Source organism: Taurulus bubalis (assembly GCF_910589615.1).
Source record: "Taurulus bubalis genome assembly, chromosome: 2".
Lineage (NCBI taxonomy): Eukaryota > Metazoa > Chordata > Actinopteri > Perciformes > Cottidae > Taurulus > Taurulus bubalis.
Genome location: NC_136590.1, coordinates 13,818,735 through 13,844,991, shown reverse-complemented (window position 1 = coordinate 13,844,991; position 26,257 = coordinate 13,818,735). Strand labels below are relative to the sequence as shown.

At 41.0% G+C, this 26,257-nt stretch overlaps 2 protein-coding genes across 2 annotated transcripts in view; one reads left to right on the top strand and one right to left on the bottom strand.

Annotated features, from left to right (window-relative positions):
• Positions 1 to 717: 717 nt before the first annotated feature.
• On the top strand, positions 718 to 4,247 carry LOC306753809 (uncharacterized protein; the record flags this gene model as incomplete). The annotated part of the gene is made up of 6 exons (XM_079237726.1): positions 718 to 1,539; positions 1,626 to 2,188; positions 2,271 to 2,418; positions 2,522 to 2,892; positions 3,350 to 3,443; positions 3,522 to 4,247. The coding sequence occupies 6 exons, from the start codon at positions 718 to 720 to the stop codon at positions 4,245 to 4,247; spliced, it is 2,724 nt and encodes a 907-aa protein (XP_079093852.1).
• A 931-nt stretch (positions 4,248 to 5,178) lies between these two features.
• The window catches only part of LOC306753808 (myosin phosphatase Rho interacting protein), a gene marked incomplete at its 5' end in the record, with an annotated part of 45,474 nt that continues 24,395 nt past the window's right edge, over positions 5,179 to 26,257 (bottom strand). Inside the window, 21 exons of the mRNA XM_079237725.1 lie at positions 5,179 to 6,522; positions 7,813 to 7,895; positions 8,131 to 8,293; positions 8,398 to 8,484; positions 8,570 to 8,677; positions 8,760 to 8,919; positions 9,243 to 9,348; positions 9,442 to 9,589; positions 10,255 to 13,992; positions 14,873 to 14,989; positions 15,071 to 15,821; positions 16,896 to 16,934; positions 17,084 to 17,193; positions 18,813 to 18,902; positions 19,003 to 19,071; positions 19,296 to 19,352; positions 20,586 to 20,702; positions 20,866 to 21,007; positions 22,571 to 23,120; positions 23,386 to 23,689; positions 24,930 to 24,983. Coding sequence (XP_079093851.1) covers positions 6,451 to 6,522; positions 7,813 to 7,895; positions 8,131 to 8,293; positions 8,398 to 8,484; positions 8,570 to 8,677; positions 8,760 to 8,919; positions 9,243 to 9,348; positions 9,442 to 9,589; positions 10,255 to 13,992; positions 14,873 to 14,989; positions 15,071 to 15,821; positions 16,896 to 16,934; positions 17,084 to 17,193; positions 18,813 to 18,902; positions 19,003 to 19,071; positions 19,296 to 19,352; positions 20,586 to 20,702; positions 20,866 to 21,007; positions 22,571 to 23,120; positions 23,386 to 23,689; positions 24,930 to 24,983 — 7,065 coding nt within the window. The 3' untranslated portion in view covers positions 5,179 to 6,450. The remainder of the gene's footprint in view (positions 6,523 to 7,812; positions 7,896 to 8,130; positions 8,294 to 8,397; positions 8,485 to 8,569; positions 8,678 to 8,759; positions 8,920 to 9,242; positions 9,349 to 9,441; positions 9,590 to 10,254; positions 13,993 to 14,872; positions 14,990 to 15,070; positions 15,822 to 16,895; positions 16,935 to 17,083; positions 17,194 to 18,812; positions 18,903 to 19,002; positions 19,072 to 19,295; positions 19,353 to 20,585; positions 20,703 to 20,865; positions 21,008 to 22,570; positions 23,121 to 23,385; positions 23,690 to 24,929; positions 24,984 to 26,257) is intronic.

Genomic DNA, 26,257 nt, shown 5'->3' with positions numbered 1-26,257 from the left:
GGTAAGTTCTAATATCTTATTAACATTAGGGTTGGAACATGCAGTCAGACTACTCAGATTTAGACTAAATTAAAGTTAATATATATATATATATATATATATATATATATATATATATATATATATATACATATATATATTCAATGCATAATGTAGTTGGGGTGTACTGTATGTCAGAAGTAGAAGAAGAAAAATAAAATTGTCAAAAAGTAATTGTTTTCCCCCAATGCAATAGTGGAGGGCGAGAGGTAAAAGGTTTTTATGGTTTAAAAATAACAATGATTACTGATTATTTTTGTTGTCTGACTCTCCATTCACTGCACATCTGGCTCCTCATATTGTCAAGTAATGATTGATGCAGTATATTTGTAGAATGGCTGTTATTCAAAATTACAGTAATGTAAATAAATCGAACCACACTTGAAATTAAAAATTTAAAAATACATTTAAAAAAACTACTCAAAGCACCTGTTTTTAGCAATGAGCTGGGAAATAGGGTGACACATTTAACAGAGTACAACTTGTTTGCCAAGAAGCCAGAATAATCTTCTATTGTAGGTTAAAATGCTTTGTCTCTTCAAGGAAATGTCAGTGCAGCTACTTTGAAATAATGTTTTAACTTCCCCATGATGTATTTGCTTCTCTATCTTAACATATTTTTAGATTTCTTTGGACTGACCTCAGTGTGATTTGTGCAAAAGTAGCTGTCAAGTAAAGATGAAGGGAACTGTCCTCTTCCTGCTTCTGCTCAACACCTCGGCCTGCTGTGGTTTTGGCTTTAAAGGCTGCTCTCTGAACTTCCCCATGACCAACGTTATATGGTGCTTCAACCAAAACATCGCTAACCTCTCTGATGTTGTTAGCATGCTGCCAGATAACATAACAACCATCAACCTGTCCAAGAACAAGATCCGGGTTGTCCCACCTGGATCATTCAGTCAGATGCTTGGGCTCAAACGCTTGGACCTAAGCCAGAACCAGCTGGTCTCTCTAAAAGGAGGAGAATTCAGAGGCCTGGGTGTCCTGGACTGCCTCAACCTCACCTGCAACAACATCTCACACATCCACTCTCATGCCTTTGATGGACTCACCAGGCTACGAACCCTGCTTCTGTTCCACAACGTACTTGCAACAATCTCTCTGAGTATCTTTAAGTCCCTTCCAGCCATTCAGGAAGTCGATCTGTCCCTTAACAAGCTCAAGGCCTTCAGCTGTGAGGACTCCGGTGGATCCTCCACTCTTTCGCGGCTCGACCTTTTCGCAAACAACATCCAGAGGGTTAACGTGAGCTGTTTCCCTGCACTTGAGTACATCCGGCTGTCCAACAACTCAAAACTGGAGCTGCAGGCTGATGCTTTTGCCTCCAACCCCAGGCTGAAGAATCTGCTTTGTCAGGGAGTCAAAGCAGAAGTGCTGGGGGGACTCTTAGCGGAGACCAAGAAGAATCTCTCTTGGGTCACGTTTTCTTTGTTTGTGGAGAAATCTCCACTAACTATCTGTGGATTGTTAAAAGGAATGGACCAGCTGGAGAAAGTCGAGGTATGTGCTCTTGTTGCTTATGCAAAGTCTGTGTTTCTTTTTTATTGAGTTTTAAATAACTAATCTGTACATTTAATTTGATACAGGTTGACTTAAAAGGATCCAGGTTACCTCGGGGTAACTACAGCCTGCTGGACTGTGACACTCCACCCATGGTTGTTATTGAGGACGCAAACCTTGGAAATGTTGCTCAGTTGTCTCTGGGTAGGGGCAATACGAGCAGACTTTATCTCATCAATTGTGGGTTGAAGCAGATATCTCGTACTACATTTGAAGGTTACCGAGGCCTAAAAACACTGCAGATGAATCAAAATGAGCTCGACATTCAGAGGGGCACATTCGAAGGCCTGACCCACCTCAAGTTTTTAAGCATTGACAAAAGTAAAATCCGCAACATTGACCCCAACTGGTTCGTCCCTCTGGATAATCTGACACGCCTGTCTCTCCTGAAAAATGAAATCACTGAGTTGACACCAAAGGTATTCAGTGCCCTAACCCGACTTGAGCAGCTCTACCTGCAGTTCAACCTGCTGAAATACATCACAAAAAAGCCCTTCAGTAAGCTGCGGAGGCTCACGAAGCTCAACCTCAGCTTAAACATTATTGATTTCATCGAAGCCGGCACCTTCCAAGACCTGACGAGGCTTATGTATGTATTCTCTGCCTGTGCATTCATCTTTCCTCAATTTTTCTCAGTGTCCATTTTTTTAACACATTCATCTTTCCATTAGATACCTAGATTTAAGTGGGAATCGGATCAAGAGGCTGACCCCGTATATCCTGTCGGGCCTGATCAGTTTGAGGCAATTTGTTCTGTACAACAACCGCCTCCATTTTAGGACCTATGAAGCTCCTTTCATAAACCTTACTTCTTTGGAGGTATGACTTGTTTTCTGAGAGTCAATTATTAAAAATAGTGATGCATTTTATGTATAAATCTGTTCATCTTTTTATCTGTCTATCTTCTATGTCAACTTTGGAGTATCTGGAGATGAACTACCAGGGGCCCGGAGGTCAAGGCATTGGTGTCATTGGACCGCATTTCTTCAAAGGTCCACGTAGACTTAGCTCAATTGCCATGGGGCACAGCATCCTGGTCCACTTCCATCCCGACGCTTTTGTTCCTCTGGTCAATTTGAAATACCTGTACATAGCTGGTGTTGTTCTGAAACCGACCAACTTGAGCGCAGTGTTGTCCCCTCTGAACAACCTAAAGAAGTTGACTCTTTACAGAGCAGACCTTGATGCTCTGCCTGCTAACCTGATGCCACCAAATAATACACTGGAGATTCTCAAAGTCCAGTCGAACCATCTGCACACTGTGGACAAAACTATGCTGGATGCTCTCCCAAGGTAGAACAGCTACTAACATTTCGAGCAAACAGCTCTTAACCCTTGGAGACTTACATAGTCCCAGTTTGTACTTTATTATCATACAAAATGTAGCTTTGGAGCGTTATTTCAGCCCCCGTCGCGACAAGCTAGCATGGCATGGTGCTAATGGACTAATTATATTGTTTTGTTTCATTTGATACTCTCTAGCTTTAAGACTGAGTGTCCACAGGCTTCACATTTTGAGAAATACTGTTATTTCACTTTCTTTTCAAGAGTTAGATCAGAAAACACCCCTCTCATGCCTATGCAGTAAGGATGAAGCTGCATCCAGTAGTCTTTAAAGAGGATAAAGAGCTAGCTTATAAATAGACATAACTGAATCACAAAAATAGGGAAAACATATTTGGAATCTAGGTACCTATACTATTTGGTATGAATTACATTGTAACCTTGGTGTATATTTATGTATTTCCAGATTGCGTGTTTTGGACATTACAGAAAACCCACTTACCTGTAACTGTGACAATGCCTGGTTCAAGACCTGGGCCATCCACAACACTTATACACAGGTAATACCTGGAGACACTGATAAGTATTACTGTATGTTGTATACAAACACAAAATAAACTTTCTTAAATTCCCTCTAGGTGTCCTACCTGTACAGCCTGCAGTGTGACAACGACAGGAGAGCTCCTTACCTGTGGCAGTTTGATGATAAGGCCTGCTCCTATGAACAGGTTTCCTTTACTCTCTTTATTGCCTGCTCTGTGGTGGACATGTTGTTTGTATGCGTGTGTCTGGCCTGGCACACACAGGGCCCCACTCTGCGCTACCTGCTGCTCATCCTCAGGGCAAAACTACGTGGACGTAGGAGAGGAGCAGGGGCCAAATTCCAGTATGACGCATTCATCTCCTACTCCTCTAAAGATGAGGACTGGGTGATGAGACAGCTGGTGCCCAATCTAGAGAGGCCTGCTGGGGGTGAACCAAGGCTCAGGCTGTGCCTTCACCACAGAGACTTCCGGCCCGGCGCTGCTGTTCTGGACAACATCGAGGCTGCCATTCACAGCTCTCGCCACACCATCTGTGTGGTGACACGCCACTTCCTTCAAAGTGACTGGTGCTCCATGGAGTTTCAGTTGGCCAGTTTGAGGCTTTTATGTGATGGCAGTGATGTCCTGCTGCTGGTGTTCCTGGAGAAGATACCTGAACACTGCCTGTCTCCCTACACACGGTTACGCAAGATCGTACACAAGAAGACCTACCTGCTGTGGCCCGAGAAACCCCAGGAACGGGACGCTTTCTGGGTCAGACTGATCGATGCTTTAAAAGACGACGAGGGAGGAGGAGGGGGAGAACATGAGTTGGCATAGCTAATTTGCTAAACCAAATGCTAAAAATGTCAACATACCCACAATTATCTGTTCATGGCCTTTGGATAGTGTATTGTGAATTGTTTTTGGTAAATTTTGATTTACATGCCGTTTGCAATTTGGTAGGAAATGATAGAACAGGTATGCATAATGACATGAAAAAGCTGTTGGTAGGGCTGCAATTAATTATCTTTGTTCAATCATTGTTGCAGCAATTGTAGAAGTAGTGATATATAGAATGAAATAAGAATGTCATAGTTTAGTATGTCATACAATATAATAATTGAGTTTTCATAAAAAGGTCAATGTACATAATGCCCTGAAATAAATATGTTACAATGCCATAAAATGTTATTCTATGGAAAAAAAATACAAATGTTAAAATATATTATGCCATAGCGCTCAATATTAGGGCAAAACTACAAGGTAGTAGAGGGGCAGCAAGAATCAAATTCAAAATATAGTATGTCGTAAACACATCATAAATTAGAAAGGCGATCAAAATTAAAGACGCAAGTGAAAATAATGTAATGTATAAAAACTAAAATTTGTATTTGTAAATGTGCTAAATAATTTACATTAATATTAACGTCAAAATAAAATGCATAATTTCCTTTGACCAGTTGCATTTTAATATCACCACACCAATCATTAAGAAGTACCCCGGATGCAGCAACACAAGTGATGGAGGAGAACCCTGTGCCACTAAAAGCTCCAAAGCGTGGTGCGGGGAAATATCACCCCGAATACATAACTTTGAACTTATCAAGTAGTTTTTTCTCCCTTAATTAAATTGTGAAAGGTTGAGTGGATGTGCTGAGGAAAACAAAATATGACTCCAAGATTTCCAAACACTTCATTTATTTGACATTTAACATTCAAATGAAAATAAAAAATATTCATATATATATATATATTTCATATAGAGCTAATATGCAAGGTACAAGTTCAAAACAAATCTGTGTGGCATGTATGTATGTGTGTGTGTATATATATATATATATATATACACACACACACACATACATAAATACATACATACACACACACACACAAGGCGTGATTTGAATACTATACAGTGTGTATCCTTAGCTGCACAGGTTTCATGGATGCTTCTATTCTTCACTCAGTTGAGGCACAACTTGATTTTAGTGAGAGGTCAGGGGTAGGGCCAAGTGCTTAAAGACTGCTGCTTACAGTAAAACATTTCAATCTCAACACCTAAACAGTAGGACTTGCAAAGCGAAGCTTATTAGTGTTAAGAGTTTCACACTATAGCATTAAGTAGGAAAAGTATGCAACATGATCATTCTGCAATCCAAATGATACTGTACAGTCATGCAAAGTCCTAAATAGTTCAATTTTTTTTTGTGAGACGATATTCTAACACCAAAGTCAAAACTGAGCAAACACAAATCCAGGTTTTAAGAAACTTAAAAAAAAAAAAAAATCCAGTATCACTAACAAGTCACAGTTGTCCAATAAATTTGACAGAAGTCAGGATGTTTGGTTGCACTGTAATAATTGACCCAAAGTCACTACATTAATTTGAGACGAATAAAAAACAAAGCTTCCTCAAGTAGTCAAGTGATAAGTGCAATCCCACCCCTCTTTTCCCCTTCACACACAAGACACTCCATTTTATAAAACTCTCATACAAAAGCAAGGAAAGCATCACATTGTTTTCCACTATCAATCAAACCATAGTTATAGTACAGCAGATGCCCCAACAATCAATAGCAAACCATACTCTTCCATATATCCAGTAGTTATGTACAACAGAACTGGTGCAACATTAAACACATTACAATTATTAGATATAGAAACTGTAACAATAATAAAATACAGCAGATACTTAATTCATATTGGGAAATATATATTATTCATACTGTGTATTGCTGTCTATTTTGGCATTTTGGAGGAACAGTAAAAATGCTGTCATGTATCCCTCTCGCAGCGTATTTGACACCTATTGGACAGATTATACATCTATTGATTTTTAAAAAAGAAGAAAAAAAACTTACTTTTTTCAATTAATAAAAAAAAAACTATGAAAACTTGTCAGAGGCATGGAAGCAGGTCCAGGTTTAAAACTGACCGTGATAAATGTATTTCCATTTCCAATAATAGTCGTCAGCTGTTGCTGGCAAAGCCGAAGCGTTCTGACCAAAAAAAAACAAGGTCAGAAAAGAGAAACAAAAATTCAGATCTTTTTGGAATCCTTTGCCTCAAAAAGCTTCATACGCTCCTGCACAGTAAGTCCCTCTTTCAGGCTCTGTTGAAGGAAAAGAAGATAGTCATTTATTGTTCGTTAATCATAAGGGTGAATGTGGGCAGAGAGGAATGTTAGAAAAACAAACAAGAAAAACACAGACATCACAAAATGGGATTTTTCTTCTGCTCTGGAGAACACACTTTAATCTCAATGTGAGATCTACAGGAAGAAAAGTGTGTTATGGAATAGTGTCATGCCACACAAAGGTACTGGTGCGCACAGTGCACAAATACCTTCAAAACTCTCAAACAGACAAAAGATGACAATTAAAGAAAGGCCTATTTACATTAACAGAGCAAAACAATGTTGGAATATATAAAATATGTTCCATAAAAAAATTATCTTCTATAAAATGATCTGAGATCGTTCATCAGTCCACTAATGAGCAACAATAATATTCACAAGCAATTATTGCAGACCCAAAGAACTTACAGTTCAGCCTGTCCGCCTAGAGAACGTTTGGGAATGACATTGTTAAACACTAAATACGAGTAAGCTGAAACACTATAATTAGGTGTTGGATTTTTAAAGCAATAGCTAGCATGGCTTTGTCCAAAGAAACAGAATCCACCGACCTGCACCTCTAAACCTCACAAATTAACAGTTTTGTTTAACCCGCTGTGAAAAATAAAAAAAAGTGTAGCGTTTCCAGTATCCATGCAAAGCTAAGCTAACCGGCTGCTGACTGTAGCTTCATATTTACCATACAGGTGAGTGATTGGTGTTGTTTTCCTCATTACAAATAAGTGTATTTCCTAAAATGTCAAGCCAGAAAAGGCTTTTGGACAAAGTTAGCAAATCATCGCGTCTAAGAACTGCTAATGCTCGCACCCGTGACATTCAACTAAGGGGTAGACACTACAGTCAGCTTTGGTGGTGCAGGTGTTGGGGAGATCATGCAAGGTGGTAAGGGCATGCTTTGCTCTACATCATGCTATACCTACAGCACATCTCGGGGCAGGGGAGGGGAGGATCACCCCACAAATGGGAGTGTCAGCTATCCCATGAGACCTGTTCAGTGGCAGACTGACGGACAAAACACACAGATGACAAACTTACAGGACAAGAGACTTTCAGTAAAAACGTCTCTACCAACCAACTGTTGAACACATCTCCACAGTGTGTGGCGGCTGAGATGCAACAATTAACAGCGATAAAGTCTGCACGACAAAAGCTTCAACATCACGTCACACAGCAAACTGAAGTGTAGCTTTAGAGTGCATGGAAGTGTCTCCAAGTGTACAAAATGCCTGTAGGAAGGAAAACTATTTTATTCAACTTGAAACTCACCTTTGACCTTATGCCTCTTGATAGCTTGGATGTTGATCGTTCCTTTGTCAGGAAATCTGGATTACTTTTTGATTTCATGATATCTAAAAACACAACGAATGAATGCCCTTATTATCATTAACTAAAGTAGCATTTTTTTTTTGTAATACCAAAAACTGTATGTGCATCCCATTTAAATGTTCCAATTTAAAATGTTTTCAGTGACAAAACAGGTTGTCATTACTCCTCCTGGCTTCAATACTTACAAAACTGTGGAGATATAAAGAATTTTCTGGGGTTAATTCAGTGGTACTGTTTAAATGAAAATTTCTCATTTACCGTATCCAGATGTGACCGTTCCATCGACAGTCCTCACGCCTAAAGCTTCTGTGGCAATGAGCAGCTTCTCCTTCAGTTTGCTGATGTCGCAGTCAGTCTTCGCTTTCACAATGCTGAGCTCTGTATAGATGTCCTTATATTTGTCTGTGGCATATTTCTTGTCCTGTATAGAAATTAAATCAATGACGATGCCTCTCAGTTTTTCAAATGTTGTTATAAGACATGATGAAATACAGGAACATACTTTGAATATATTGTTTTGCTTACCCTTAAAGCAGACTGCAGTTCATCTTTTAAAGAGTGGATTTCCTGTTTAAGATACTGGATCTCTGACTCCTTAATTCGAAGCAACACCTACAAGATGGGGGGAAACACTCATAAGATTTAAGACCAAATCTTGTGCTTGTGCGCGCGCGTGCGTGCGTGCGTGTACACAAACCTCCAGTTCATACACATCTTTGCCCTGGGTAAGTGGTGACAGTGGCGTTTCACCACTGAAACAGGAGCGCATCCGAGTGATCTCTGTAGTCAGTCGGTTATTTAACTCCTGTTAGACAGAATAAAACGTATGTTTTAACCCGTTAACACAAATGCGTTGTATGTACTTGTGCCTATATGTGCATTCAAACCTGGTTGTGAGCGTTCAGCTCCTGGTTCTCTCTCTGACACTGCCTGAGGGCCTGCCTCTCGGCCTCCAGTGCCTGGGCCAGGTGAGCGTTCTCCAGACATTTCTGAGAATACTGCTCCGACAGCATCTCAAGTTCTCTCTGTATGGACTGCAGCTCTTCCCTGGAAAGTCAGAGCATCACAATATCACCAATTCTCATCTGATATTTAACAAAACAGCCGAGACATGAGTGGATCTTTTCATCGCGTGATAATGACTTTCCCAAAAGCCTTTTAAAAAGTTGCTCCAGTAAATCGCCGCAGACGAGCTAACAAAATCAAACTGACAAAATTCTCTGGCCATCCTCCTAAACTATACTATTAAGTGACAATGTTCTCAACCTTAGGACTCATTAAAACCTGATTACAGTTTTTTTTTTAAAGTAAAATGATTAGTAAGCTCTTTTTCAGAACGTTGGTGCTCATTTGCAAAGTTTAAAACCTACTCGTATTGTAAGCGAAGTTCATCAATGTCCAAGTTCACTCCACTCAGTTGAGAACGATGATTCTTCTCCATTTCCTCCTTGTGTGCATTCTTCATCGCTTCAATGGCTACATTTAAGATAGATCACACACATTTAATTACTGCATGTTGGTCTTGTTTTAAAGTACAGAAAGAATTGTTGGTAATACAGTCGTATTTACCAGCAATCGTGGCAGCCGTCTCCTCAGCCAATAGTCTCTCTCGCTCCTCCATAAGTTTGGAAATCTCCCTCTGATGCTGCCTCTGGAGGTCATGTACTACCTTCTGGTGTGTGTCTTCCATTGCTGTGAAGCCACGTTCACACGTGGCCTAGGGGAGGAAAGGACCAAAAATCTGTTATCCTGAAATTTACTTTGAACTTAAAACCTATCATCTAATTTGTGACCATAGATTCAATGCAATATCTATTAATAGTTTACTATGCTACATGGCGTGTCATGCAAAATTAGTGATAGAAGCCATGCAAGCTTTTTATCATTTGAAGGCCAGCTATGTTAGAATGAGAGCTGCATAATTGTCATTAGTAGACTGCATTTCCTTCTACCATTGAATGTGGGAAATGGCATGTTTGTTAATGCCCAAATGAAGATATCTCGGTGGCAAACGATGCTTTTTACATTCAATTCACTCCGGGGGGGGGGACATAAATATCTGTACCAAATGGGACAGTGATCAATCTAATAGTTGATAAGAATAGAGGATAAATCAGCACCGTCATAGGAAGCATTGCCTGGGAGCCCAAATGTTTATGCCAAATATAGTAATCTAGGTTTTGAGTTTCATAAATGTACAGATAATTTAAAATCACACCATTTCCCAATTCCAAACTCTCCGTGCACAACGGCAGATTGTTAAACAAAAGCAGCTTGTTGTTAAGATATCTCACTATTGATCTAGTACTCGCTTACTTATTTAAAAACAAAACAAAAAAAAAAAAAAAAAAATCACTAAAAGTAAAATGAAACAGCAAAAACCTTAAGACTCTCAAAGTCTCTCTGGTATTTCTCTCTGAGGCTGGCCACATCTCCTTCTAGGTGCTTGTTCTCCAGTTCGTCCCTCATGGTGCTCATCTGAGACTCCAGCTCCTGGACACGGTCCTTCAGAACCACCATGGAGTCCAACTCTGACACGGTCTGTGCCTCCTCCCTCTTCCCCTGCTCCTCTTCTTCCATTGGTGTAGCGGCCTCATCAACCAAAGGAAACAAGTGGGAAACCTGAGGATCCTGTTTGTTCGGCTGCTGCTTTTGGATACATTGAATGTTTTCCATATACTGTGAGTTTAACTTTTCAATCTCCTGTTTGTGGATAAGCTGGAGCTCACAGATCCTCTGTTCAAATTGCTCCTCCAGTTTCCTCACATGACCCTCGTGCCGCTCCTCCATGGTGCCCATGTCCACCAGCAGAACTTCTAGCTTTCGTTGACTGTCGGCGGTCGTCTCCATGAGGGCCAGCTCGGTTGTGGCTCGGCCTTTCTCTGCTCGGCTTAGCTCTTGCTTGTGTCTCTGCTTCAGCTCTTCAGTCTCCTTCTTAAAATGTTCTTCCAGGAGAGCCAGTTGCTTCTGCTGCTGGGAGAGCTGGTTCACACGTTTGCTTATCTCACTATTTAATGTGTGGTTCTCCTTCTGGAGAGTGGACACCGTTTGCGTGAAGTTCTGGCGCTCATCCTGTAGGGATGTTTCATATTTCTCTTGGATTGCACTGACATTGCGGGCATGCTGCTGGACGAGAGCATCCATGTTCTGACCCGTCTGCTTACACCAGCCCAAGTCTTGTTCATGCAGGGCCCGTAGCCTGCATGCCACATACGCCACTTGGGCCTGGATTAGGGCTTCACGCATACAGAGAGAGGTACCTGTGAAACTATGTGAAGTTTGCTGGCCCAGAAGAGCACAGATCATTTTAGCCAGTCCAGGATGGTTTTCACCACGTTCTATCTCTTGAGCATACTTGTGGAGGATTGCTGCTTGTCTTTGAAGCTCATTAGCCAGGTTGTCATGTGCATTGTGCAGTGATTCAATTGAGTCGACGCCACAAGAGGGCATTTCTCCAGCCAAGTGTCTGTCTACAATTTCCTCAGCCAAGCCTCGAGCCTCTTCCATTTCAATCTGCTCCATGTAGGGAGCAAGTTCAGGGGGGCGAATGTCTGCTAATTCCTGTTTACTAAACCCAAAGTTATTTTTAACTTCTTTTATTACATTTTTCAAATCAGGCCGTTTGGAAGCGTCAATAATTGTTTTCAGAGCCATTTCCCTTTGATGGAGGTTATCATGGGCATGCGTCAACTCCCTTTTCAGTACTTTGAATTTCTCTTCATAGCAAAGTTTAAGGTTCTGAATAGAGTAGGCTAGCTCTGCTTTAATGATGGTGTTAAAGATAACTGTAGCATCAACATCTGCATCAGCTGAAACACTGCCCTCTTTGGATTTAGCATCATCAGTCTCAGCTTTCTCCAATTCTTTACAGAATGAACTCTCCAACATCAACTTCCTGGTCAAGACATCAGCATAAACTATTGCCAAGCAATCTTTGTCACCCCTTTTAGTGTTCTCCATGTCTTCCCATATCTCAGCAAGAGATTGTAAGATGTCAGATTTTGAAGTCTGTATCAACAAAGCCATCTTGTTCAAAACGACTGCTTCAAACGATAACGTTTTGGCAAAGAGGTGCAAAGCTTCTTTATCTAGAGTCTCTGGGGTTTGATTTTGATGGACAACTTGCTCTTCCAATGTCTCATGTCCTTGTCGGATGTACAGTGATGCATTGAACAAATCATTCTCTATCTCTGACAAAGAGTGCAGCTGTGAATCCGTGGTATCATGAGGGCCACTGAGAATAATTCTGACTTTCTCGCGACTATTTTCCACACACACCAGGGCCTTAGCATAATGCTTATTGGCAGCACTACTATGTATCCCACAACTCAACTCCTTAGCAGGGTTAGGCTTTGTTTCCGTCATCTTTAAATCAGTCTTTGAAAGGTCCTCTGCTTGGATGGATCGTTGCTCTTCTAGATTCTGGGTGAGGTTTCTTAGTTTATCCTCAGTGTCTAGCAATTTAGTCTCTAAGGAATGTATGATACAGATGAATTTCTCTGGGTCACTACTGTGAGATAAGGTGATATCAGAGGAAATAGTTTCTTCACTTCGATGGATGTCTTCATTTAGATCCTTGTTAACTTTTTGTCTCGTGTCTGCAAAGGTACCGCTCAAATGGCTTGTGTCTATGCCCTCTAGATTTATGTATTTTTGGCACTGAATACTGGAAAAACGTATCCTTGGTCTCTTGGCTTGAGACTCCTTATCATCGGGGCAGTTCTCTGATGTATTGTCATAGGAAAGCAAGAGTTCTTTGTTTGCTGATAAGGAGGCCGATGTTTTAAGTCTTGACTTCTTGCTCTGTTCTGGGATTTGCTGCCTTTCTATGCGTAGGTCAGCATAGCCCAGCTGCAGGGCATTAAGATGCTGCTCGAGCTCTGCTATGCGGTCCTTTGCAACCACAAGCTTGGCTTTCAGATCTTTTTCAGCACTGCAGGGCTCAACCTTATCTAAGATACTTTGACTCATTTGACAAAGAAGCTCCTCCTTCGCTTGCAACTTCTGTTCCGTTTCCTCCAAGCTGTTGCCAAGTGCAGCCATTTTAACAAGGGCCTCTTTCAAGTCCTCTTCCTTACGTTCCACCAGCCTCTCGTACATCTCCTTAGTCTGCCGGATCTCCTCCTCTTTTTCTCTCAGGAACTGGCTTATTTTCTGAAACTCTTGGGTAGCCCTCTCATAAGAGTTCTCCAGGGTGTAGTAATCAGCCTCTTCCGTTTCCAGACGATTGCGGAGTTTATTCACCTCACGGTCTGCTTCTGCAATCTGGTTAAGAAGCTCCTGGCAGCGGCAAGTGACATGGCCTTTCTCTTCTTCTAGCCTACGCATACTCTCCTTCAGTGACTCTACCATGTCTGTCTTCTGGGCCAGCTCCTCTTGCAATTTCAGCATTTCCTCCCTGTATTCCTTTCCTCCAGAGGCCTGCCTCCCTCTTAACAGGGCCTCCACCTGCAGCTCAGCCTCTAACTGTCGGTTCTCCATCTCTTTCTGTGCACTTTCAGCCTCAGCTAATTTTCGACACAGATTCTGCCTTTCACTCTCATGACTCTCTTGCATGCTAAGCTGCTCCCTCCTTAGGCGCTCCTCTTTCAGTGCATGACCCTCTTCAGTTGCACTTAGCCGAGCAGTCACCTCTTGCAGCCTCTCCTGCAGCCTCTGTACCTCTCTCATATGGTCTCGTTGCAGGGCCTGCTGGCGCTCCAGGTGCCTAAGGGCCTGGTTTCTCTCCAAGAGGCTGGCCTCTATATCACGAAGTCTATCTTCACTGTCCTTTAGCTGGGCTCGGAGGGTGGCCTCACCACGCCCATTTTCCTCTTCTTGTTCCTTTGAACGCTCCTGCTCTAGCTTGAGCTCGTTGCGCATTCTGGCCACAGCATGTTCACTGGCCAAGATTTCAGCCATTGCAGACGCTAATTTCGTCTGCAGAGCCTGAATACCAGCCTCATGGTGGTCCACAGCATCCTGGGCTTCTGTGTAGCTTCTCTTTAGTGTCCGAATATGCTGCTGAGCAAGGTCCTGCTTGTGCTTCTGTGTCTCCAGCTCGCCATGCAAATCTTGATTAAGCTTGTGTAGGCATTGCCATGGCACTCTGTGCGGTGAAGAGGAAGGGGGTGTTGCATTCTTGAAAAAGAATGATGAGACAGTTTCATTAATGACATCACCTTACTTCCCCTACCATGTACGGAGAACCACATCTCAGCTTAACCAGGAAAATACGTTTTCTCCTTTCTTGATATCAATATATCAATCTCTCTTTTTACAAGCTTCCACTGTGCTTTTTCAGAGGTAACTTGGAAAGAAAAAAAACTTAAGAAAACTTTGGTGGGTAACTAATTGTGATTAAATCAAATTAAAAATGAAAAACAGACAAACTATTTGACTATTGCAAAGTTAATATTATGGGATACAAAAAGGACATTATGTCTCTGTGATAAGTTCCTGGTATAACTGCACAATGTAAAAATGCATTTAATTAGTTCAATAGTTAAGTAGTTAAAAGTATGCAATTCTGAAACTCCAAAAAGCATGCAGAAATCAAGCTTGGAAAGAGCACACAGACAAAGCACAAATTAACAGAGAGAAAAAGCACAGCGCAAGGTTTCTTAATCAAGGTATCTTACCTTAAGAAAATCAGACCAAATCAATTATTCTCCCAGGAGATGTGAAACTCCGTAAAAACAGTTAGTGAAAACTCATGCTAAGAACACCACAACCATGCATATCAGTTTCAGAGAATAAGCCCCCACACCTGTTAGTAGAATTGTATACAAGTTACAGTTGCCAGACATACATCTGATCTATTATGAGCAAGTAGACTGTCTCACAAAAATACAATCTAGACATACAGTTGATTACATTAACTGCACATTTAAACAATATCTCTATACCATCTTGTAAAACATTTTTGTAAAAATTGGAATGCATGTTGGAATGCTGTTTGTACATATCGTCAATATTAAAACCCATACTAATCCTGCACGGTGGATGGTGTGTGTAGTACCTGCAATACATAGCCATCTCTGGCACTGTGTTCCCTCCCTAGTGCATCTTCCAACTGCTCTTTTAAAACTATGTTCTGCTTCTGTAGTTTGTCCAGCTCCTGCTGCTTCTGTCCCAGCTGAAAAGAGAAAGACAGAGAAGAAAATAATGAACGGAAGATGCTCATAAATATGTATAACACCACACTAAGGAAACGCACCTCTTTGTCCAGCAGTGCAGCAAGCTCATGTGCAGGCAATCTGTCAGAGTTTCCTGAAGCCGTGTTGATCGGCACTTGCTTCTCTTCTCGTAACGGTGTTTTCTCCACCTGATGCCATCGGTGCTCAATCTCTTCTTGGACATCTGAGGTTCGGTTGTCTTTCTTATCTTCACTAGCAGGATGGTCTACTTCCATCTTCCCATGCTCTTGGCATTCCGGCATCGATGGCTGTACCGGTGGTGTAGTGTTCAGCGTGGAGGTCATGGTAACAGTAACACTATTTGGCATGTGGGTCGCACTTGTACTACGTGGAGGGACACTCCTCCTGACACTCTCTTTTTCTGCTTCTGCTGTCATGGAAGGTGGGTGAGCACCTGACACAGAAGAGGTTTGGAGGGAGGCGGTAGAGACAGGTGAGGACGCTAATGAGGAAGGGGAAGAGGAAGGAGAGCAATATGAGGACGTTGTGGAGAATGATGAGCTGAGGTCGACTGTGTCCGCTCGTTCATTCACAGGCTTTTCTGTCCGTTCCATTTTGAATTCAGACCAGTCAAAAGTCTTGGAGCGACCCTCTCGCCTGCGCTCACGAACTCGACTTTTTCGGGGCTCAGAGGGAGGGGCAGAGGCACTGAGGCCAGCTGGCTGCCTGTGGACATCAGACTTGGGCTCAGGACTGGGGCTTGGCTCAGAGATGGCCTGTGGACATGGCTCCAACACCACATGGGCTTTTGTCTTCTCGTCAGCGAGAGATCTGAATGAACAAAAACACACACAAAAAAGAAAGAGGATATGTGTAAGATGATTTTAACAGAACGCAATGATGATGATACATTGACATCAAGCTACAATAGCGTTACATAAAGCTTTGCTGGACAAACAACAATGCGTACATTTGTGACAGAGCAGCATCATTTCATTGTGCATTGAAAGCATGAGAATCAGTGAAATGCATCCAAGTCAAAGCATCAAAATGCTTATATGGAACACCGCATTAGGCTGAAAGCAGTCAACCGCGATGATCCGAGGTAAGCCTGATGGCAGACGTTTTCCTTTAGCAGCTATGTTAATGCTATTTGTGTACAGTAGTAGCTTAATGTGAAGAATGTGTTTGATTGGCACTTAGTAGTGTTGAGGGGCAGAGCATTATAAAAAAAGAGACCTGACGGAATAATCTATTTTTACCACGTTGTGTGTGGAGGCGTCAGGAGGTATGAGTAATGGGAAAATGAGAAGGAACAGAGCTCAGGAATGAGAAAGGTGTCCGTGAGGCGCTTTGCAGAAATACCAAAGATATCACACATGTTCTTCTTGGAGAGAGAGTGCGTGACTCAGAAAATGCGAGTCAGTACGTGTACAAAGTATCACAAGTGATGACCCATCTGAAAAGGCAATACTCCGGTTTGAAAACCACAAAAATAAATGTTTAGGTTGTTTTTTTTTGGAACTGTTACAGGAAAGAAATAGACCTTTAAATCTCAGCTCTTCTCTCCATCCACTCAAGGCATTTTCTGTCTGTGCTGCAGTTGTGATTTTGTTGTTGTTCTGTGCTCACTTCCAAAAGTTAGTGGACAACCACACGACAATGATTCATTATTAAATTCTCTCTACTTCTTCTCTACTGTTGATCAACAGAGGGTTGGTAGGTTATTCTAGTATGTTGATGTGATTGCAGCGTGCGTCTCTACAGGAGCGCAACTGACAGGGAGACATTACTCAACAATCACATGACATAGGGCGGGACGACAAACACGCTGGGGCTGACATCGCTGAGCAATTACATCACTGTTCGAGGAGGGGGAAATATTCAACACACAAGCATTCCAACCTGGGCTTCAGAACGGATAGTTTCAGAGAGATGTTTTTCCTGGAAGCAGGTTGAAAATACCGGTTGAGAGGGGAAGAGAAAGAAGGAAAGAGAGGGTGAGGCGGAGAGAGGAATTAAAATAAAATAAGTGCGAACAGCAGCTGTCATATCTGCCAGTGGTTAAAGCGTTAATCCTCTTTGGGAATTACCGGGTGACATCTGGGGCAACAGTGGGTCGCACATTCTTCATGATGGCCTGAATCCAGTTGCGACGGATACCAGAGGTCATGGCTGACAGGGTGCACGCTTCCTCTTTACACTGCAAACAGAAAGGCATTTCATTTAAATGTCTGAAAGGGATGAGACTAATTGATCCACTGGCCATCACTATGATAACCAATTAATCAGACTCCTCCATCTGCACTACTTGCACTACTCTGTTGTCTTATCTTGTTTATTGTATATAATATGTACGTAAGACGAGAGCAATGTGTAACCAGAGTCAAATTCCATATATGTACACACACACACACACACACACGCTGATTCTGACGATTAAAATATCTTTTTGACACTTGTTTTTTAACAAGCCTCACATAGTATTAAAATGTTCAGCAGTGGCATTACCAAGACAAGGCCAGGCTTTTCCTGTTTCAGTGCACAGACGCATTGTTTGTTACTTGTTACTTTGTCACAGATGTAGGACATTTGTGTGTAGTTTAGGATGGTTGTGAAACTGGTGCTTTACACACACAACTGCTACTAATCTATTACATCAAACAATATATTTGAATTTAATGCCAACACCCTCTGGCTTTAAAATGGGTTGAAGCAGTTTACAATTACAAGTAGTTGAGATCTGTCTTCTTAATGCCCTAGATGACACTTTTTAGAAAACTATGAGCAGTATAACTCTCTCTTTAAACAGAGGAATCCTACACTAAGTGGCTTAGTAACACAGCTTTATTACGTGTGCATTACATTCAATTTAAACCTTAAATACAGGGACCTCTAGTGGAAGTTATTGATTGAAGTGATTTCTACAATAACACAGTTACTTATGAAAGCTTCCAAGGACACAGTTACCCTGCACTGTATTCCACTGCTTTGACTGCATGACACAGCCCCTTCCAGTCTGACCATGGAGCAGAGGGAGTTGACATTAATACTGGAGTTATTAATTTCTCGACACTAAAGCCATGTTGTTCTCAGCCAAAGAGACAACGATCCCCTTGACTTCTCTATTTCTGACTTCCTTTGGAGCGAGGTAAGCTGGTTCAAGGTAATGTAAAGAAAAACATTACCTTGTCTCTACTAGTCTCCTCGTATGAGATTATTATGGCGAGTTTGAATCTATACGTAGCAGGAACAAAACCCACACTGACATCAAATGGATAACAATTGAGCTGCATAGCAACTAGATGCGTCTGGTAAGTATTGTGCCAGCAACAAGTGCTAAAAAGGTTTAATGGCCAAATGATTACGCAACGAAAGCATTCTTTCATAGGATTCACTGCAGCGTCTATAGAACGGCTCAACTGTTCTACAATTAGGGAGTTAAATTACTGTCACATAATTGTTTTTAAAACGTGAGTGTTATTGAGCAAATGTGGACATGGAGAGGCTTTTGGAATGCAAGAGGTTGGGTAAACATATTGTGCAGGATGAAGGACTAGTGAGCGACGGCTGGAGCAGATTTAGACCGCCATGATGTCAGCCTCTCACAGAGAGATGACAAATCGAGAGACATCCGTCATTACAGACAAAGAATCCTTTCAGAAAGACAAAACCTGATACCTGGAGTTGCACCACATGGTGTCGAAGGCTGTTTATAGACCGTCAGCAGACAGCAGAGCTCAAGTGTGTTGACAATGAGTTTCTTCTTTACTGGTGATTAAGGACACAGGACAATCCATGACATGAAGGATCAATACTCACAAGGATTTGGAAGCCGTAATTCCTCTGGACTGGGAACTCTTTGACATCATAACATGTGGAGAGGTCAGTCTCACCATCCAGTTCTGAAGCCTAAGTAAAAAATATCACAAACACAAAAAAGTCTGTATTAATTGCCCATTCATTCAAATTTACAATCGAAACCAAACAGTCGCTAGAAGATAATTATTACCTCCTCGGCTATCGAGTCCTTGTAGTACCTCAAACTCTGATCTGTCAGGACAAACCAGTGTTTCTTCCACTAAGGGGAAAAAGACACCATTAAGTGGATTTCACCAGAGCCTCATATATATATATATATATATATATATATATATATATATATATATATATATATATATATATATATATATATATATATATATATATATATATATATATATATATATATATATATATATATATATATTAGTATTCAGTAGAAGCAGATGCCATTTAATAATCCAATTAATGAAAGATAATTACCATTCCATCTTCATACAGCTTTGTCATCCATCCTTTTTTGAAGTTCAACAGATCTGGCTGCAATTAAACAGATTAGTGTGATGTAATATTATGCAACAAGATTAACTCATTCAAAATCTATAAAAAGGAACTATATCTACCACTTAGACGTGACTATTCATTAAACATCAACCACATCAATAGAAAATACACAAGTACAAATAAAGACAAGGCAAATTAAATTATATTTTGTTGAAACATTTTGTACTACTCAGTCACTATATTAGAAATTGTCATTATGTGAGCGTTGATGTTATGTAGTCAGATTATACAATGTACATCACCCTGAGCATTTATGTGCATTTGTTTACATTCAAGTCACTACCTCAGCCTAATAAGAAGATATGAAGATATTTGGCTCCAGCTAAATAGACCGACTGGCGGGAGTTGGACTTTCCCTTGTGAAACACAAACTGCTGCACATTGAAACCAAGCTCAAGTCCGTTTATAGACTCCAGTCAATCATTCATCCAAAACCTGGCTTCTGCTCACACAACAATACCTTCTTTCTGTTGAGCTTCATCAGGTGTGGTGTCACCGCATGGCACAGAGTCATTCTGATGGTTAACTGCCTTCACTTCATATGTTGACAATCTGTTTCTCTCTGTCTGTCCCATGGACATATACACGACTGCTTCTGTGCTGGCTATTTATAATCATCAGTAGCGGTGGCGGCAGCGGTGTGCACATAAATGCGTGCGTGTGTTTGAGTGGGCGGGACTTCTGGCAGCTGCAGCTCGCCCTGATAGCCCAACAACACACCGACTGGATCACCCCTGCAGCACTGAGCAGACCGTGGATCAGGGCAGTTTGTCAGACTGATAGTAGTCCGACGTCAGGAAGACACCAGTGCAAATGTGGGGCTACTTTAAATCTCACTGATGGAAACTGAAGCAAACTAGTGCTAATTTAATATTGTACATACAGCAGCATGTGGAGTCGCAATGGTGTTTGGGTGCTTGTGTTAATTATGTGCACTGAGCAATACATAATGTAATTCCCCCTGAGCAGTGCACATTACAAAAAAGATGTGCAGAGGGAGAAAAAATAAATAAAAGTAGCAAACCACCAGTGCCGCAAAATAGGTTCAACCTCTGCTGCCACGCTTCTGGAAGTGCTTTATTGAACACAATTGGACATTTTCAAGTGTGGAAAGGTGGTGAGGGATCACACCCTTTTTGGCCGATTTAATGGGGCTGTGAACCACTGGTTAATGCGCCAATACACTTTGGAAATACTTTCTGTACTCACAGTCATTGAGGACTCGGTGACTCTGCGGTCCAGTGACTTGGCTCTTCTTAAATTAGCATAAGTAGAGCTGGACACATCAGGGACTGAGCGATCCTTTCCTGCATCCAGTGACATCTCCTATAAATATAACATAATATAATTAGTATGAGAAGTTAGACGTAATCCCTTATCAAGGTTACATAGTACAGGACAAACATACATATGCCATTCAGTGAATTATTTGGGTATTTCACACCTTTTTAGATTTATTTGTCCAGGATTTAGAATGAGAACAACATACATGTTTGTTTGACAGATAGCGCCTCTCGCTGCGTCCTTGTCTCTGGATTAGCGTGGTGTTAGCGGCGGGCTCATTGGAGCTGCTTATGTCCATGCGGTCTACAGGCTGACCCTCCTCAAATCTGCCAATGATTTGAGAACGCCTGAGACACACAAAATGACCTTCCTTTTCAGAGTGCTGGAGTCACAGTACATGAAGTATTTCACTTAACATAAGTCTTGGCTGACTATCTCAATTATTCTAACAAAAAAAAGAATAATTTAGCATACAAACACTTAAAAAAATGCAGCACATAATCCTCACATTGTGGCAGAATCAGCATAAAAACAAGACCAAAGCATGTTATAAAAGCAAAGTTGAGCCAAAAATCAATATCCAAGTTTCAATTTACTGCAGAATGCACTGCAGCCATGCACAACATGTACAAAAAGTATTTTACCTTGGACATCATTCTAGACTCAAAGAAACATTCGTAGAAAACAATGTGCAAGGTAGAGGTAATATCCCCAAAGAAAACAATCCAGATATACATACATGAATAAAAAGTAGGTGTTATATAATGAGATTAAACTGTAGAAGAAAAGGAAAATGACTAGGATGGTAGATTAAACAAATTGAAGTAGCAGCAATGGCAACACAGTCAGCATTACCTTAAGGCTCAGCACGTGTGTGTGTGTGTGTGTGTGTGTGTGTGTGTGTGTGTGTGTGCACAAGAAAGAAAGAAAGAAAGAAGGTCAAACTGTATGTAAACCCACCATCAGTACCAACCACCAGTATGTTTAAGTATGCACAATATATACAGTAAATCAAGTATTTATGAAACTGTCCGAGTGTGTGTTCTCCCAGGCAGTGCAGAGATGAAATGACAGAAAGCAGGAATCAGCGGTGACCAGCAGGGAACAGCATTGAGAGAGGGGTGGAGGGGTTGGTTGAGCTTTAGCTCTGAGAAGCTCTGTTCAGAAGCCCCTGGAAAAGATTGAAACGACAAAACAAACTAGCAAAAGTAGCAAGAGCAAAAAGGTGGAGATCAGTAGAAAAGAAAGTCAAACATGCATTTCAATCCCCAAATCATTAATGGTTAATTAATCATTGGTAAAGCTAGGGGAGGCAGCAATTGCAAAAGATGCTCAAGATACAGGAATGTCTCAAGAACAGCAGCCACAGGGTGGTGCTAAAAAAAACAACTAAAAATGCTGATGCTTTAAGCAGTGCATGAGCTTCACATAGTAGATTACTTGGCAAGCTATATCTATATATATATATATATATATATATATATATATATATATATATATATATATATATATATATATACATATATATATATATATATATATATATATATATATATATATATATATATATATATATATATATATATATATATATATATATATATATATATATATATATATATATATATATATATATATATATATATATATTCTGTCTTCTAATTCCACTGAATCAAGTAACTAAAAAAGTTGTATTGTACTCATTAGATGTGTGTGTGTGTGTGTGTATATATATATACGTTTTAAGGCTATGTCAAGGGCTTACAACCAGTGGCTCATTGATGATTAGTAATCATGTTTAGTTGCCAGTATAATCACAAGTGAATCTGCTATGAGATATGTGACTTCAAATGTCTATAGAATATTTTTTTGCCGCGTGCCAAGCATGACACAAATACACAACCTCTTACCTGCGCTCCTCCCCAAACAGCCGAGCCACCTCCTCTCTGCCAGGACTCCGGGTCCGTGCCCTCAGCTCTTGGCGCTTCTTTTCTGAGCGGAAGGCTTCGCGGTGACTCAGCCTGCGAGCCCGTGGCACATCAGACAGCGCTGTGTACTCCCTGCCAGGTCGGCCCACTCTGCCGCCCCCACCACCATTGACACTACAAATGCTTCCTCTACCACCAATGCGTCCCTCCCAAGTGGGTGTTGTCCCACTGGGTTCAGAATCCAGCGAGCTCTGGGAGGAGCTGATGGTGGAGTAGCTGGGGGAAACAAGTGCACCTGGAGAAGGGAGAGGATCTTGGGAGGGTTGATAAGGGGAAGTTTGGGATTCAGACTCAGAGCTGTACCTGGGACTGAGAGCTCCTAAAGAGGAGGAAGATACTGAAGAGGACAAGGGTAGATGCTGGGGGGGCTGGGGTGGCTGAGACTGTGGAAAAGGCTCCGACTTGGTCTTCTCCAGCGAAAAGTAACCGCTCTCCACTCGTACCTTGCGTCCAGTGCTCATGGTGCCGCCATCTGAGCAAGAACACAGTGCCACCAATATGAAACTGCCAAAATAGTATGCATATAATGCTAAATATGTGAACATAAATTACATAGATGTAGACTGCAAAATAGTGACTTGACAAAATAGTCACTATTTCACCGAACAGTTGGCCAAGTGGCTGAACAATCGTATTCTTAAGCGTTAATGTGAAGTTGACTAAATCACAGTGAAACAAAAAAGGTGAAGCATATGCAGGATGTAGAGGAATTTGCATGTGATCCTCTTAATCTTCACCATCTTGAGTCGTGATACTGGAGTCTGGTTGGCTCCGGCTCAGCTGGATGAGACAGGAGGCACTGCGGCTGCAGGGGATGGTGGCCCGGCTCCAGCGGTGCTCCTCTTGCCACAGAGTGTCGCGGCTTATCGGGACACGCTCAGCACTGGCGATGCTGCTGGCCAGGCAAGGGATGCTACCTCCACTACTGTTGCTGCTGGTCACCGTCACCTTGGCAGGGCCCGGCTCCTGGGGGCGGGTTTGGGTTGGAAGGAGTGGATGGGAAGAGGAAATGACATAATGGGAGGTAAGGTCACAGAGAGACTACAAAAAGGAATACGAGAAGGAAAAAGGTTGAAGAATAATTAAATACTGATTAGAAATGTGGAACTCAGATAAAGGAAATATCCTTCTTTAAATGCTGACATTGTTTTGTTTTTTCTTTTCTTACTTCTTGGGTTTTTATGTGTAGTGCATGTTATTAGTTAAATATAATATCGAAGTGACACATTTTGTACTAATAGTATAAAGAACAAATTCTTGCAAGAGATAAGGAGGATGTGTGGGAAAGAGACTGACAGCTAGACAAAGAACAAAAAGTTAATTTCTGGCAAACACACCTGTTTTATTGATGATTACAGAAAAAAAGAAAAAGGAATTCCATTCGGCAGCGGCAGAATATATTGCAATAGATTAAAATAAGTTAAATTAGGACTGTACCGAATGTCATTGTTTTACATTCAAAGCTTCTATTGAGGTTTTCTCATTGGTGTCATATTTCATGACGTCACGACCCTAAAAAATAAATAAAAAATCCTCAATTTTAATGAAATAGTTAATCGAAGGTTGTTTTTTGTTTTTCAATTAAATCAACTTTAATGAGTATAATTTTGTGCGGCAGTGAATATTATGAAAGACTAAACAGCAACAAATATGGATTAAAGCAGAATACTTGTTGCAAAAACATGTTGTGAATTTTGGAAGTGATAACATCTATCTTTTTCAATAAATGTTGCCTTTAAGCATTCTGGAGTTATTGGAAATCTTTAAGATCAGACGAGTGGAAACAGTCCACCTCAGCCAACTCTGGAATCAATTTCTACAAATAATAGTGTTGCCTGATCTTTATTTGAAACTGTGCAGAAATACCAGGTTTATATAGAATGAAGAGACATTCAAATGTGGATTTAGAATTTAAATGCCAAAATTATGAACAATGACTTGACATTCAGTACAGCCCATCAAGTCATCTTCATGTGAGTCATAATTACTAAGAGCAAACAAAAGTTGTGTTCAAAGTATGATGTCCCCAGTACAAATTGGTTGGTAATCAGCATTTGAGTCCATCAGAGGAGAAATATTTCCAAAGCAAAGCGACCCTCAAACATCCGCTTTTCTGCCGGTCTACTTCAATCACCACAAACATTCTGTCATGCTAAGAATCCCTCAAATCGGAGTAGAGATTCCCCCTTCACCTGGATTATAATCAAATTATTTTAATAGGGAATTTCAAAAGGCACTACGGGTGAAGCAGGATAAAAAAAATTGGCCAAGTTGAACTCACTGGGTGTCCATTCATGTCTTTAGTGGAAAAACACTGGCTTGCAGTTTCCCCACCCTGCCAAATCACAAAAAGTCTTTAATGTTAATGCTTGCCATGTCGTGCTGATTTATAATCAATACAGGTAAACCCAAAAATCTGTCACAATGATTTACAGTGTCTGTACTAGTTGAACAATGGTTTTTAGTTTTGTTCTTATTTAGGTGAAAATTCATACATATTTATGGCATAAAGCATTATAAAACGCTTTATTTACACTTATGAGCAAACACAACAATCTGAAAGTAAAAACTACTCAGGGTCAGGTGTTTCAATGTAAGGGCACCACCCAGAAGACAAACACGTTACAGTGCTCAAGCGTTTACAACAGTTTCCGAGCATGTGTAACTTGTGTGTAACCAAACAGCCCAGGAGACAATGGGAGAAACTGACATTAGACCAGCAGTGAAAGTATAATCACCTTCACACATTATTAGCCATAATTATGTTGCTTGGCCTCGACTGTTATATATATTTCCAGCAATGTGCATTTCACATGAAAGAAAAAAAGATGAATTCCTCTTCTGAGCTCTATATGCGTTTAAAGCAGATACCAGGAACTTATTGTGAGGAAATACAATTGTAATTTGTCGTAGTTACCCTCATATACACAGGAGAGCAAACAGTCAAGGTCATCGCTGTGTCACCACTGTCCCGCTGCTAATGAGCCTTGTTAGTGTCAGCCTGGCAAGGTCACAGTCGGATGCAGGGCGCCGTCATTAGAGAAACCAGACAATGAACTGCAGAGAGAACTTTGTATGCACTCACCACAAATTTGGCCTCACATCAAATCGGAGGTAGGAAATGGGGAAAGCTGTATCCCACGGTGGGCTGTACAATATTTTATAACAAGCGCCTATATTCCATCTCATTATTGAAACCATTACTATGTTAATAAAGCTTTACCTAGTCCTCAGAAATCTGACTGCACTGTCATGCACTCTCATGCTTTCGCAGGACACATATGTGATGGTAATTAAACATTGTGATGTTTCCATTTTTAGGGTTTAGGACCGACATTTGGATCATTTTGTAATGACACATTTACATCCGACTTCTATGATGACAAGCGTCAAATTACAGAGTAATCTGTTTGGACCAGACACACAAGATCAGCGACTGAACAGGCAGATGTCCGCAAGGGGAGACTGCCTCTACTGGACACGACAATGAAACAGACGGCACCAGTGAGAGGATCATGGTCACGTTGCAAAAAGTTACTGCTGAATGTCATTTTATCGATAATGATATCAGGAATATTCTGATAGCTCACTTTTGTTTGCAGCATTCAA